This window comes from Anomaloglossus baeobatrachus, chromosome 4 (assembly GCF_048569485.1).
Source record: "Anomaloglossus baeobatrachus isolate aAnoBae1 chromosome 4, aAnoBae1.hap1, whole genome shotgun sequence".
In the NCBI taxonomy this organism is placed as follows: domain Eukaryota; kingdom Metazoa; phylum Chordata; class Amphibia; order Anura; family Aromobatidae; genus Anomaloglossus; species Anomaloglossus baeobatrachus.
The window spans coordinates 217,208,997-217,223,981 of record NC_134356.1 but is presented as its reverse complement, the minus strand read 5'-3'; the positions used below and the strand labels follow the sequence as shown (position 1 = coordinate 217,223,981).

At 44.4% G+C, this 14,985-nt stretch overlaps 1 protein-coding gene across 2 annotated transcripts in view; it reads right to left on the bottom strand.

Moving 5' to 3' along the window:
• Positions 1 to 497: 497 nt before the first annotated feature.
• Positions 498 to 14,985, bottom strand: part of CLTB (clathrin light chain B) — a 32,029-nt gene continuing 17,541 nt past the window's right edge. Inside the window, exons 2-6 of one of the 2 annotated variants that reach the window (XM_075344657.1) lie at positions 13,112 to 13,161; positions 5,075 to 5,192; positions 4,736 to 4,847; positions 2,430 to 2,483; positions 498 to 1,068 (exon numbers count right to left, since the gene is read on the bottom strand). In XM_075344657.1, the coding sequence (XP_075200772.1) occupies positions 897 to 1,068; positions 2,430 to 2,483; positions 4,736 to 4,847; positions 5,075 to 5,192; positions 13,112 to 13,161 (506 nt within the window). In that variant the 3' untranslated portion in view covers positions 498 to 896. The remainder of the gene's footprint in view (positions 1,069 to 2,429; positions 2,484 to 4,735; positions 4,848 to 5,074; positions 5,193 to 13,111; positions 13,162 to 14,985) is intronic. The other variant, XM_075344658.1, reaches the window with a different exon arrangement.

Here is a 14,985-nt window from a genome sequence, read left to right as displayed (position 1 = left end):
TGCGGATTTGCCGCGGATTTTGATCCGGAAAAATATGCAACATGTCAATTATTGTTGCGGATTTTGATCCGGATTTTGGCTATAGAATTGGGAAAAAAAAATCCGCACCAAAATCCGCGGCAATTCCGCGGTAAATCCGCGGCAAATCCGCACCTTTGAAAAGGTGCATATTTGCCGGGAAAGTCGCGGATTTTCATGCAGAAAAATCCGCAGCAACATTCTACCGTGGACACATAGCCTTACTGGTCAGGTCTCAGTGTGAATCCTGGTGGATGGGGGGCAATGATATGCCCCACCTATTTAGTACGTAAACCCTTAAACATTCTTCTGTAATTTTCAAGAAAGTATTTTCAGGTATGACAAAGATATTTATTGATATTGTGTTTTGTGTAAGGTTTCCTGATCAGTTTGTTTCCTTTATATTGTGCATCATACAGTAGGTGCATAGATTTATGTAACCCCGCATCATGGCAAATTACAGTACATTTGTAACCCCATTTGTTTAAGAATTTAATGTTCAATCTGCTTGCAAACAGGATTTTCATTTCCGGAACACCTTAAGTAAAATTTATGGACAAGCATTGTTAAAAGCCAGGCACACACCGACTAAGGAAATAAAAAAAGCCCAAAAACATATATCTCCCCACACAAAAGCTCATGGCCACCGCATGCTCTCATTAACACTGCCTCAAGTTACCAAACGTTATCCTAATGGAGTAATTGAAGGAAATCAGATCTGGTATTTAGATTGCTTTACAGTTCTTTTCAGGGATGTGAAGAATGGGGGGGGGTTGATCTTGGTAACATTAAGGACATAAGTGAATGGGCCTCAGACCTGCGAGGATGGATTCTTTGGTGTGAAGCAGGGAGGTGACAAGGTAAGGGCGAATGAAATACTAGCGAGATAGCGGCGTCTGTTTCATGGAGATAAGTACAGATCTCAGACGAGACACGTCTTTAGACTGTTTGCTGCTTTTGGGGTTGAAATCACAAAGGCGGGCGACGCGTTCCCATTCGGAACCGGTTTCTTCATCCTTTGTCTCTGAGACCAGTGCTTCATCTGACGCCCTTTATTGAGGAAACAGAAGGAATGTTAGCAATGTAACTTGGGTACAGTGTGCAATAACAGACATTTATGTGTAGCTTCTGCACAGGACAAAGGGCTCATGCACATGACAGTACTAGTCAGAGTAGCCATGTAAGCCTCCGCATTCACAGACGTGTCATCTTAAGCCAGTTATTTCACCGTACAAGCACATATAGTATAGGTTCTGTATGCTGGGTGCCTACACCTGTACGGGCTCTATGGATCACTTAAAAGGAGTGATCTGATTTAGAAATCACTTTTTCCAATACAGTTGTAACGCTGCGTCCCTGCCTCTCCCTTCTTGCAGGGACGCGCATTGACACACCGCCGCAGGCAGCTCCTTCTACGCTGTCCGGCGTCTCTGCTCACTCTTCCACATGGTTCCTCCTCCGCACGCCTCCCGGAGTCTGTGCACGCGTCACAGCATCTCCGAGAGCGCTCCTAAGGAGTGTGTGTGCACTGCTGCCCGTCTCTTAAAGTGCCAGCGTGCCACTGCCAGGAAGTGCCTCTCAGCCTATCGCTGGGTATTTAAGGCAATCTCCCACTAGTGAACTTGCCTGTTCAACAACATAGATCCTGTTAGTTGGTTCTGTCTAGTCAGTTGTCAGGTCTTCTGTCCCGTTCCTTTCTGTTCCTGCCTGTCCTGTCCTGTGCTGTATCCAATCCTGTTCCTGCCCGTACCTGGCTACCAGCCTGTCCTGCTTGTTGGCACCTGGTTTCAGTCCTGCCCCATCCGTACCTAGCTACCAGCCCATCCTGCCTGTTGGTACCTGGTTCCATTCCTGTCCTGCCTGTACCTGGATGCCACCTGCCCTGTTGGTACTAGAGACTCTGCCTGCCTGTCTTGTCTGCCGTGTTAGTGACTTTGCCTGTCTGTCCTGCCCTGTTGATGCTAGAGACTCTCCCTGTCCATCCTGCCTGTGCTACCTGCCTTGAGCCACCCCGGTGGTCCCTGTTCCCACTTGAAACTCAGTCCTGTCCAGTTCCTGTGTCTACCCCTGTCCTGGGAGTCAGCTGTCACAGTCCCGGTCCTCTACCCCACAGAAGGGTACGCTCGGGGTTCCCCTATGGTCCAGTGGGTCCACTTCAGCTCGCCGCAGTAAATCCCAAGGCGGCGAGCGTGACAACAGTGTTTGGAAATTCTGAATTAATAAATGATAGTCCCCATATGGAATCTGTGAATTAGCTGGCACTCATTATATAAATGACTTCCTATACAATATACATGCAGTACATATACAATAACTGCATAATGGAATGAATTAATAAAGTAATCTGGTTCATACTGTTACATGAGGATTTGCATAAGCTAAAGACTGAGAATAAGACAAGCTGAACATACACGTAACCAATGACATCAGCATTAGGCTGCTGGTAAAATGCTTTGTCCGCAATCCTGGGTTAGTAGCATAAAAAGATAAAGAGAAAGAGAAGACAAATGTGAAAATAAGGAAGAAAGGTAATAAAATAACAGTGTAAACAAAGGAAAAAGAATAATAGCATCTTATAGAGAAACACGATAATTGGTGACAGTCCTTTTCTAACCTTAATTTAAGTGGGGGCAAATAGTCATTGGATGCCGGGTCACTTTTCTTACAAGCTAATACTTGATATTAGGGGCATGTATTAAAGCACCACTCCAGAATTTTGTTTTCTCCAGCGCTGGTTAGATATGACAGAATTATTTGTTATTGAAAATTGGGGGCAAGAGACTATTCTATCTGCTCATGTAAAGTCTAATAAAAGGCGTATCATGACAAGTACAGTGGCACTTATAGTATGCAAGTCTCTATAGAAGCACAGATACCCTATTACAAGATTACAAGATCTAATTTAATTCAGTTTATAGAATCCTAGGTTAATTTACGATGAATGGGAACTACAAATGAAAACATTTCTACTTCTCATTCCTGTTGCATCTATTTTGTCTGTTACTGAAAAAAATCTGCCACGAAAATTGCGCTTAGGTGAAAGGGGTATTTCCATCTCCAAGATCCTACCCCAATGTGGAGTAGGTTTATTAATAATAATAATAATAATAATAATAATAAAATTAGCAAATACCTCCAATTAGAAATGTAATATAAGCCATTTCACTTACCTTATGTGCAGGGCATTGCAGCTTAGGTATCCCAGGGTTAAGACCACTAGCAACTAACCCTATATGCAAGGCTGTAACCATGGATACCTAAGCTACTGTAATGCCCTGCACATGAGATAAATGACATAGATTTTCAGAAGAACTATACTACATTTCGAATTAGAGGTATTTGCTAATATTTTTTATTATTACACCTACTACATATTGTGATAGGATCTTGGAGATAGGAATACCCCTTTAAATCTAGTTTTACATTGTATTTGTACAGTCACGTAGAAGACTTGGCCCCAATTAAAATTTTTAGTTGTACAGAAAACCATGTTTTTTCATATGTAAATGAGGGCTAATCAGTATGGCCAAGAAATCAGTGCACGCTCCTTCCACCTTTTCACCCCACTTGTCTCAATTGACAGCGCTCCCCTCCCCAGGATCTCTAGCCCTACCTGTCTGCACTGATCCTGAAGGAGCTAAACAGGCTTTCACACACACAGCGTCAATGTGGGCACGCTATCATCAAACTTTACTGTCAGCGGCAACTGCTCACTACAAAATAGGCAGAAGCGAGCAGTCGCTGCAGACAGAAGAGAGGGATGAGAGCGCAACTGCACTTAACCTGTTCATCTGCTTCAGTGAAAGTGTGAAAAGGGCTGATAAAGCTATTCATTCAGGCAGTGCTCAGTCTGCTCAGATGAGCACGATCAATCAAGCTTAGGGAAGTGTGCGGCATCTTGATAAAAAGGTGCTTTACACGCTGCGACATCGCTAATGATATATCGGAGTCACGGTGTTTGTGACGCACATCCGGCGTCATTAGCGATATCGCAGCATGTAACACCCTAAAACGATCGCAAAAGAGGTAAAATCGTTGGTATTGGAGAGGTCGCTCCAACACCAAAAATCGATGACAGGTGAGTAGCGAGGTTGTTTGTCATTCCTGCGGCAGCACACATCGCTATGTGTGACACCGCAGGAACGAGGAAACTCACCATACCTGCGTCCCGCCGGCAATGAGGAAGGAAGGAGGTGGGCGGGATGTTTGGCCGTCTCATCTCCGCCCCTCCTCTGCTATTGGGTGGCCACTTAGTGACGTCGCTATGACGCCGAACAAACCGCCCCCTTAGAAAGGAGGCGGTTCGCCGGTCACAGCAACGTCACTAAGCAGGTAAGTAGTGTGACGGATGTAAGCGATGTTGTGGGCCATGGGCAGCGATTTGCCCGTGTTGCACAATCGACGGGGGCGGGTACACTCGCTAGCGATATCGGTACCGATATCGCAGCGTGTAAAGTACCCTTAAGGGGAATGGAATGATGAACTGCACCCTTAGCCATGTCAGTGGTTCACCAAGGAGCCCTCATTTGTATATGAAATAAAACATTGTAAAATCTATATTGCAGATGTGATTTTTATGTAGGCCAAGTTCCCTATAGGACTGTATAAGTAGTGTAAATCAAGCTTTGTGGGTGACAGACTTGTAAAATAATCCTGTATCCTTTATGAAATGCCTGGGGCACGTCCAGTGAAGAGTTGATAAAGTGATGTCACTGACCTGTTTGTAACCTTATTCTTTTCTATTTGCTCACTCTGCCGCAGGTACCATTCTTCTAGGTCCTTCTTCGCCTTCTCTCTCCATTCCTGTTCTGTCACCTTGGCAGCTGCATCTGTACAGGAAAACATTCATAAAATATTAAAGGGAGCAGGCAGGCAATGATATGTACGGTAATTTGTTTTCATGAGGACAAACCACTTAAATCACAATGCCTTGGTAGCAATATGAAAACTAGAGGTTTTTTTGGGGCTAAAAATTGGGTTTATGAGAAGAAACATCATGTCTACGAAGGTTCTTCGAAAACCATAGATCTAACTCAGACTTCCACTCACAACCTACCCAGCTCCTCCAGGCGCACCTTCTGTTCCTCTCTCCATTTACGAAGGCTTTCAGGCTCCTGGATTAGCCTATCGGCTTGGGCTATGGCGGCATACCCATCATTAGCTCCACTAAGGTCCTAGAAGAGATAGGCTAGGCATGTGATACTCAGGTTACATATACAGATCAAGAAATTACTGCAAATAATTATTCTGCACCATAATCAAATTCAATACCATACCCGGCCAGTGGATGTCCGACAGTGGGAAGAATAAACACAAAATATATATCTATATTCATATATTATATACTGCATATAAGGCATACTGTAATAATAGCAGATATACAGTTGCACCCAGGCACTGCAGCTTAGAGGGGCCCCAAAAGTCCCTTTGGCTCATATGGGAAGACCATCTCTCTTGAGAAGAGATTTTGCCGTGTGGCCCACAAGCTTCAATTTACGCTACTGGTCAAATATATGTATATTTTACCTTTACAGAAAAAATCCAATCCCTTGCAAAAATTGCAAACTCTTGAGCCTTTTTCATGGCTGGAGAGGAGGTAAAGATGTAATGAGATGGAACACATATTCATCTACTTATTACTCAGATCTTTTATTACACGTGAGCATTGTGACAACACGTCATTGCTAGAACAATCACTAGGTAAAGTACATGACAATCTAAATCAAAACCATGGTTATTTACCGCTTTTCACAAAGTGGGAAAGGAATTATACATGAAAAAAGCAAATAGTGACCACAATTGGCCAATATCACATACAACTTTATGTAGGGCTCATACACCATCATCGTTGTTCTTAGAGGGATAGGTGATAACTTGCTGATCGATGGGTGTCCCTCCGTTGGGACCCAAACAGACTGCAATATTGGGGATTTTTTTTCTCCCTGTTACAAAATGCCATACAGGTCAGACGCCCAACTGTCATTCCATTTATTCTCTATATGGCTGCCAGAATAAGCTGAACGCAACGCTTCTCAGCTCCTCAGGGAATGAATGGAGCAAAGGCCGAGCAGGCGCACTGCTGCTCCATCTGAAATGGGATCAAACATTATCTGTGTAGCCAAACTGTGTAGGTCCCAGCGGTCGGACCCACAACCGATATGATCTGGATAGGTAATAGTTAGTGATGGGCGAGCACTAAAATGCTCAAATGCTTGTTACCCCATTCGAGCTGGTCAGATGCTCGGATGAGCATGAAACTGAGTAATGAGCATTATGGAAAGTCAATGACTGGCCTGTTCAGGTCTCCCCCCACATACAGCCAGCTATAAACAGAGCATTTCTTGAGGTAGAGAGGGTTGTTTTTTTTTCAGGGGGTCACACTACCTCTGAGAAGGATGTTTTATACTCTGGGAGAGCCATTGAGACACTGCCAATGGCTCGCCCTGGGGTGCTTGCACACATCATGCAGTGAAACAAGTCTGTGCGTTGTGGTTGTTGTTTCATGGACTAAATCCAAGCACCCGCGATAATAGGCTAAGCAAGTACCTGAGCACGTTTAATGCTCGATTGAGTATCGAGCAGTGGTGAGCACGCTCGCTCATCAGTAGTAATCATTTCTTTTCACCAGACAACCCCTTTACAACCTAGAACGTTCCTTAATTTCCTAGATTGTGTCTGTCCCTATAACTAGGGCTTGCGCAGCGAGCCCGCATTATTCTCCGCACATGTCTGCTGATCTAATCGGCCGGACAAGTGCAGCTAACAGCAACGGCTGGATCAGAGATCTAGACGCGCCTGTTAACTAGATGGATCGTCCTGTCAAACTCTGACAGTGCAATTTAACGCAATCTGGAGGGATCGCGACATTCCCTGCTTCCATTCGGGGTCCTGTGATGCGATCATGGGGAGCCAATGGGTTGTCATGACAGCCGGAGGTCAGCTGATGACCCCTGTCACTGTCATGAGGGGGCTTCCTATGAATGCTGCCAGAGCGTCGGCATTTACAGGAGATCAACATTTCCGCTGTTCAGAGAGATTGTGAAGCATCGCTCTGATCAGCAGAAGTGATCGAATAGTGCGGGCTTCAAGTCCAATAAGGACTAGTAAAATCTCTAAAAAGTTTTCTTAACTAAAAGTTCGAATCACCCCCATTATGGCCCATTGAAAATTAAACAATAATAAAAATATACACATATTTGGTTTTGCCTGGTTCAGAAATGCCCGATCTGTCAAACTATAAAATCAATTAATTTGGTCGGAAAAGTACGTAGTAAGAAAAAAAATCAAAACGCCAGCATTAAGCTTTTTTTGGTCGCTGCAATATTTAATTAAAATGCAATAACAGGCAATCAAAACATGACACCCAAAAATGGTCTAATGAAAAATGTCAGCTCAAGTTGCAAAAAATGAGCCGTCACTGAGCCCCTGATACCAAAAAATGAGAATGCTGCGGGTCTCGGAAAATGGCGGCAAAAGCAAAATTCTTTTTTTTCTTTTTTTTTAAATGCAAATTTCTGAAATGTTTTCACCAGTTAGGTAAAAGAAAAACTATACATGTTTTGTATCTACCAACTCATACCAACCTGGGGAATCATAATTCCAGGTCAGTTTTACCATATAGTGAACATGGTAAATAGAAAAATAAACAAAAAACAATCGTGGAAAGCACTTTTTTTGCAATTTCACCATACTTTCAATTTTTTTTGTGATTTCCAATACAATAATATCATTCAAAAATACAACTCGTCCTGCAAAATATAAGCCCTCAAATGGCTATTTTGACGGAAAAATAAAAATTTATAGCTCTTGGAAGGAAGGGAGGAAAAAACGAAAACCGCTGGGGGGAGGGGGAGAAAGGGTTAAACGACCAACAATGCTATCAGTACAAAATTATCGGAAATACCGTGCACATGGTTTATACTGTTATGTCCTGAAATGTGCTTTTGATAATGATTTTTATTCCAGCTTAAACATATTTTTCACCCGACAAATGTTGGCTTTGCTTGTTCATTGAGTGAAAAGGTATCGATAGACATGGGCCTAAGGAGTACTTTGCACGCTGCGACATCGCTAGCTGATTGTAGCGATGCCGAGCGCGATATTCCCCGCCCCCGTCGCACATGCGATATCTTGTGATAGCTGCCGTAGTGAACATTATCGCTACGGCAGCTTCACATGCACTTACCTGCCCTGCGACGTCGCTCTGGCCGGCGACCCGCCTCCTTCCTAAGGGGGCGGGTCGTGTGGCGTCACAGCGACGTCACACAGCAGGCGGCCAATAGAAGCGGAGGGGCGGAGATGAGCGGGACATAACATCCCGCCCACCTCCTTCCTTCCTCATTGCAGGCGGGACGCAGGTAAGGCAATGTTCCTCGCTCCTGCGGCTTCATACACAGCGATACACATCGTACCTGTCGTTGCAGCCAAATTATGAAAATGACCGACACTACACAGATCACCGATTTACGATGCTTTTGCGATCGTTTATCGGTGCTTCTAGGCTTTACACGTTGCAACGTCGTTACCGGCGCCGGATGTGCGTCACTTTCGATTTGACCCCGACGAGATCGCAGTAGCGATGTCACAACGTGCAAAGTACCCCTTAGAGTGTACCCATCACCAGTCTGGGGCTGCCCTGTACATTTAGTAAAAGAGTGGGAAGCACCATACTGGCAATTTTACAAAATATAAATTATTGACAGAAGTGCTGACAAGTAACCCTTATGCCCTAGGAAGAACCTGAGTTTCTATCAAAAGTTGGGCCCAAACTCCCGGGTTGTGGTATCCCGGCATGCACGATCCCAGAAAATCTCCAAAGCCCCTCTAAAAGAGAAATACATTACGAGATCTTGACTAAGGGTCTGTTTACACAGACTGATTGGCGGCACTAAGGGTACCGTCACACTTTAGCAACGCTCCAGCAATCCCACCAGCGATTTGACCTGGTCAGGATCGCTGGTGTGTCGCTACATTGTCGCTGGTGAGCTGTCAATCAGGCAGATCTCACCAGCGACCAGTGACCAGCCCCCAGCCAGCAGCGACGCGTGGAAGCGATGCTGCGCTTGGTAACTAAGGTAAATATCAGGTAACCAAGCGCTTGGTTACCCGATATTTACCTTAGTTACCAGCGCACACCGCTTAGCGCTGGCTCCCTGCACTCCTACCCAGAGTACACATCGGGTTAATAAGCAAACCGCTTTGCTTATTTACCCGATGTGTACTCCGGCTACGTGTGCAGGGAGCAGGGAGTCGGCACTGGCAGCCTGAGAGCGGCGGACGCTAGTAACCAAGGTAAATATCGGGTAACCAAGGAAAGGGCTTTCCTTGGTTTCCCGATATTTACCTTGGTTACAGCTTACCGCAGGCTGCCAGACGCCAGCTCCCTGCACATTCAGATCGTTGCTCTCTCGCTGTCAAACACAGCGATGTGTGCTTCACAGCGGGAGAGCAACGTCCAAAAAATGAACCAGCACTGTGTGTAATGAGCAGCGATCTCGCTATGTGAGAAGTACCCCTAAACGACTGCAGATAGGTAAACATTTACAGATCGATGGTCGCTTAATAGCCTTATTACACAGACAAAAGAGTGTAAACAATCTTTAATAGATCACTCAGTGCATAGGCTGAAATAGTTCTCGGCAACGTGAGTCCTGTTTACACCAGATGATGCACTGTCAAGAACGTTGATCTTTTGTGCTGCACAAGAGATCATTTTACTCAATGAATGAGTATTTTGGTCATTTATCCGGTGATCGGCAACCTGTTTACACTGAAAGATTATCATGAAAGGAGTATTCTTAAGAAAGCTCATTCACGATAATTTTTTAGTGTAAATGCAGCTTAACTATCCTTGATTAATCAGGTTTCCATCTGGTAATGACTTAGTAAAATACAGTGCCTTGCGAAAGTATTTAGCTCCCTTGAATTTTTCAACCTTTTCCCACGTTTCAGGCTTCAAACATAAAGATAAAAATGTTAATGTTATGGTGAAGAATCAACAACAAGTGGGACACAATTGTGAAGTTGAACGAAATTTATTAAACTTATATAAAAAATGATAAACTGAAAATTGGGGCGTGCAATATTATTCAGCCCCTTTAAGTTAATACTTTGTAGCGCCACCTTTTGCTGCGATTACAGCTGCAAGCTGCTTGGGGTAAGTCTATCAGTTTTGCACATCGAGAGACTGAAATTCTTGCCCATTCTTCCTTTGCAAACAGCTGTAGCTGAGTGAGGTTGGATGGAGAGTGTTTGTGAACAGCAGTTTTCAGCTCTTTCCACAGATTCTCAATTGGGATCAGGTCTGGACTTTGACTTGGCCATTCTAACACCTGGTTACGTGTATTTGTGAACCATTCCATTGTAGATTTTGCTTTATGTTTGGGTCATTGTCTTGTTGGAAGACAAATCTCCATCCCAGTCTCAGGTCTTTTACAGACTCCAACAGGTTTTCTTCAAGAATGGTCCCGTATTTGGCTCCATCCATCTTCCCATCAATTTTAACCATCTTCCCTGTCCATGCTGAAGAAAAACAGGCTCAAACCATGATGCTGCCACCACCATGTTTGACAGTGGGGATGGTGTGTTCAGGGTGATGAGCGGTGTCGCTTTTACACAAACATATCGTTTGGCATTGTGCCCAAATAGTTCGATTTTGGTTTGGTCTGACAAGAGTACCTTCTTCCACATGTTTGGTGTGTCTCCCAGGTGGCTTGTGGCAAACTTTAAACAACACTTTTGTCTGTTGTGTTCATTGGTCTTCATGATGCTCTCTGTGCTTTAAACAGAACACTGAAGCTATCACAGAGGAGGTGCATTCATACGGAGACTTGATTACACACAAGTGGCTTATATTTATCGTCATCCGTCATTTAGGACAACTTTGGATCATTCAGAGATCCTCAATGAACTTCTGGAGTGAGTTTGCTGCTCTACAAGTAAAGGGGCCGAATAATATTGCATGCCCCAATTTTTAGTTATTTATTTTTTTAAAAAAGTTTAAAATCAGCAATAAATTTTGTTGAACTTACAATTGTGTCCCACTTGTTGTTGATTCTTCGCCATAACATTAAAACTTTTATCTTTATGTTTGAAGCCTGAAATGTGGGAAAAGGTTGAAAAATTCAAGGGGGCCAAATACGTTCACAAGGCACTGTACATGGCAGCACTGGGTTATTGCAAACAGTGAGAACTTACTCTTTCACTGCGAGTGTTATGGACTCCGTTCTATCAGAAAAGCCAGGCCTTTTGGGGGCATTAGTGGTGCTTATGAGCACTTTTGACAATAACTTCTACTTAGTTAAAGTGAACCAATTATCAAGATTTTCGTATATAACCTGAAGCCAGTGCTATACTGGCACTATCAGGCTGATTCTCTATATACCATTAGTGGTTAGCTCAGATGTTTATGTTTTGAAATCCAAAAAAGTAAAGTTTATAAAATCTGCAGCTTCTTGAGTGACAGTAGCAGAGCAGCAGATAATATATGGGGGGTATGCATAGTTATCCCCTCTCCCTGTTAGAATTAGCATAAGTATTATACAAACTATTCACTTTTCACTTCCAGGACCTGTGGTGAGGCCATACCCATGTAACCAGAAGGCGCGGTGCCTCAGCCAACAATGCTGATACCACGAAGCAACATTTTCTTATTGGCTGAGGCCCCGTCCCTTCTGGTCACATGGTATGACCTCACACAGGTCCTGGAAGTGAAAAGTTATATAGATTGTATAATAGTTATGCTAATTCTAATAGGGGGAGGGGATAACTCTGAATTCCTCCTAGATATTATCTGCTCCTCAGCTGCTGGCACTCAAGCAGCTGCCGATTTTATAAACTTTACTTTCTTGGATTTCAAAACCTAAACATCCGAGCTGATCACTAATGGTATATATAGAATCAGCCTGATAGTGCCAGTATAGCACTGGCTTTAGGTTATATAGGAAAATCCCGGTGATTGGTTCCCTTTAAATCACCAGTATGGGGCTGGCCACTCTTCTTATATAAAAAGGCAGCCCCTGATTGGTTTAGGCACTTTTAAGGCCCTGTCACACACAGCGATAAATCTGCGGCAGATCTGTGGTTGCAGTGAAATTGTGGACAATCAGTGCCAGGTTTGTGGCTGTGTACAAATGGAACAATATGTCCATGATTTCACTGCAACCACAGATCTGCCAAAGATTTATCTCTGTGTGTGACAGGGCCTTTAAGATGGTGTCACACACAGCGACGGCGACAACGACGTCGCAGCTAAGTCACCATTTTCTGTGACGTAGCAGCGACGTCCCATCGCTGTCGCTGTGTGTGACATTCAGCAACGAGCCGGCCCCTGCTGTGAGGTCGCCGGTCGTTGCTGAATGTCCTGCTTCATTTTTTGCTCGTCGCTTTCCCGCTGTGAAGCACACATCGCTGTGTGTGACAGCGAGAGAGTGACGAACTGAAGCGAGCAGGGAGCAGGAAGACGGCATCTGGCAGCCTGCGGTAAGCTGTAACCATGGTAAACATCGGGTAACCAAGGGAAGCCCTTTCCTTGGTTACCCGATATTTACCTTAGTTACTAGCGTCCGCCTCTCTCACGCTGCCAGTGCCGGCTCCCTGCACGCGTAGCCAGAGTACACATCGGGTTAATTACCCGATGTGTACTCCAGCTACGCGTGCAGGGAGACAGCTCTAAGTGGTGTGCTCTCATGCTGCCAGTGCCGGCTCCCTGCACACGTAGCTGGAGTACACATCGGGTAATTAACCCGATGTGTACTCTGGCTAGGAGAGCAGGGAGCCGGCACTGGCAGCGTGAGAGAGGCGGACGTTAGTAACTAAGGTAAATATCGGGTAACCAAGAGAAGTGCTTTCTTGGTTACCCGATATTTACTTTAGCTACCAAGCGCAGCATCGCTTCCACGCGTCGCTGCTGGCTGGGGGCTGGTCACTGGTTGCTGGTGAGATCTGCCTGTTTGACAGCTCACCAGCGACCATGTAACGATGCAGCAGCGATCCTGATAAGGTCAGGTCGCCCGTCGTTATCGCTGCTGCGTCGCTATGTGTGACCCCAGCTTTAGTCTCACAGATACAGCTCCATTATACAATTTATACTTGCCTGGTCAAAGTCTCCATTAACAGGAGTGGTGACGAGGTCATCAAATCCCCCTGCAAAGGAAAACAAACATAATCATGATCGGCATAAGAAGCCATGAAATTGTCACTGATAATACAAGTAGTGCTTTATTGCTACTTTGTGTCACCTAAGGCTGCTTTCACACATCCGGTTTTTGCTGAGCGGCACAATACGGTGCTCTGCAGAAAAAACGCAACCATTTTTTTTTGCCGCCGGTTGCGTTTTTTCCCGCATAGACTTGCATTACCGCCGTATGTGCAATATGTGAGTTTTCACATCCAAATCGGAGAAAGGGTTTAGGAATCATAGCTCTGTAATGCATAGCCTCCTCTTTTTCAAGGGACCAAAAGTAATTGGACAAGGGACTCTAAGGGCTGCAATTAACTCTGAAGGCGTCTCCCTCGTTAACCTGTAATCAATGAAGTAGTTAAAAGGTCTGGGGTTGATTACAGGTGTGTGGTTTTGCATTTGGAAGCTGTTGCTGTGACCAGACAACATGCGGTCTAAGGAACTCTCAATTGAGGTGAAGCAGAACATCCTGAGGCTGAAAAAAAAGAAAAAATCCATCAGAGAGATAGCAGACATGCTTGGAGTAGCAAAATCAACAGTCGAGTACATTCTGGGAAAAAAGGAATTGCCTGGTGAGCTTGGGAACTCAAAAAGGCCTGGGCGTCCACGGATGACAACAGTGGTGGATGATCGCCGCATACTTTCTTTGGTGAAGAAGAACCCGTTCACAACATCAACTGAAGTCCAGAACACTCTCAGTGAAGTAGGTGTATCTGTCTCTAAGTCAACAGTAAAGAGAAGACTCCATGAAAGTAAATACAAAGGGTTCACATCTAGATGCAAACCATTCATCAATTCCAAAAATAGACAGGCCAGAGTTAAATTTGCTGAAAAACACCTCATGAAGCCAGCTCAGTTCTGGAAAAGTATTCTATGGACAGATGAGACAAAGATCAACCTGTACCAGAATGATGGGAAGAAAAAAGTTTGGAGAAGAAAGGGAACGGCACATGATCCAAGGCATACCACATCCTCTGTAAAACATGGTGGAGGCAACGTGATGGCATGGGCATGCATGGCTTTCAATGGCACTGGGTCACTTGTGTTTATTGATGACATAACAGCAGACAAGAGTAGCCGGATGAATTCTGAAGTGTACCGGGATATACTTTCAGCCCAGATTCAGCCAAATGCCGCAAAGTTGATCGGACGGCGCTTCATAGTACAGATGGACAATGACCCCAAGCATACAGCCAAAGCTACCCAGGAGTTCATGAGTGCAAAAAAGTGGAACATTCTGCAATGGCCAAGTCAATCACCAGATCTTAACCCAATTGAGCATGCATTTCACTTGCTCAAATCCAGACTTAAGACGGAAAGACCCACAAACAAGCAAGACCTGAAGGCTGCGGCTGTAAAGGCCTGGCAAAGCATTAAGAAGGAGGAAACCCAGCGTTTGGTGATGTCCATGGGTTCCAGACTTAAGGCAGTGATTGCCTCCAAAGGATTCGCAACAAAATATTGAAAATAAAAATATTTTGTTTGGGTTTGGTTTATTTGTCCAATTACTTGTGACCTCCTAAAATGTGGAGTGTTTGTAAAGAAATGTGTACAATTCCTACAATTTCTATCAGATATTTTTGTTCAAACCTTCAAATTAAACGTTACAATCTGCACTTGAATTCTGTTGTAGAGGTTTCATTTCAAATCCAATGTGGTGGCATGCAGAGCCCAACTCGCGAAAATTGTGTCACTGTCCAAATATTTCTGGACCTAACTGTATCCTATAAGCCATCGATATAAAAGTAGTGGACAACCTCTTTAACCTTAGAAGACATCAGTGGTGG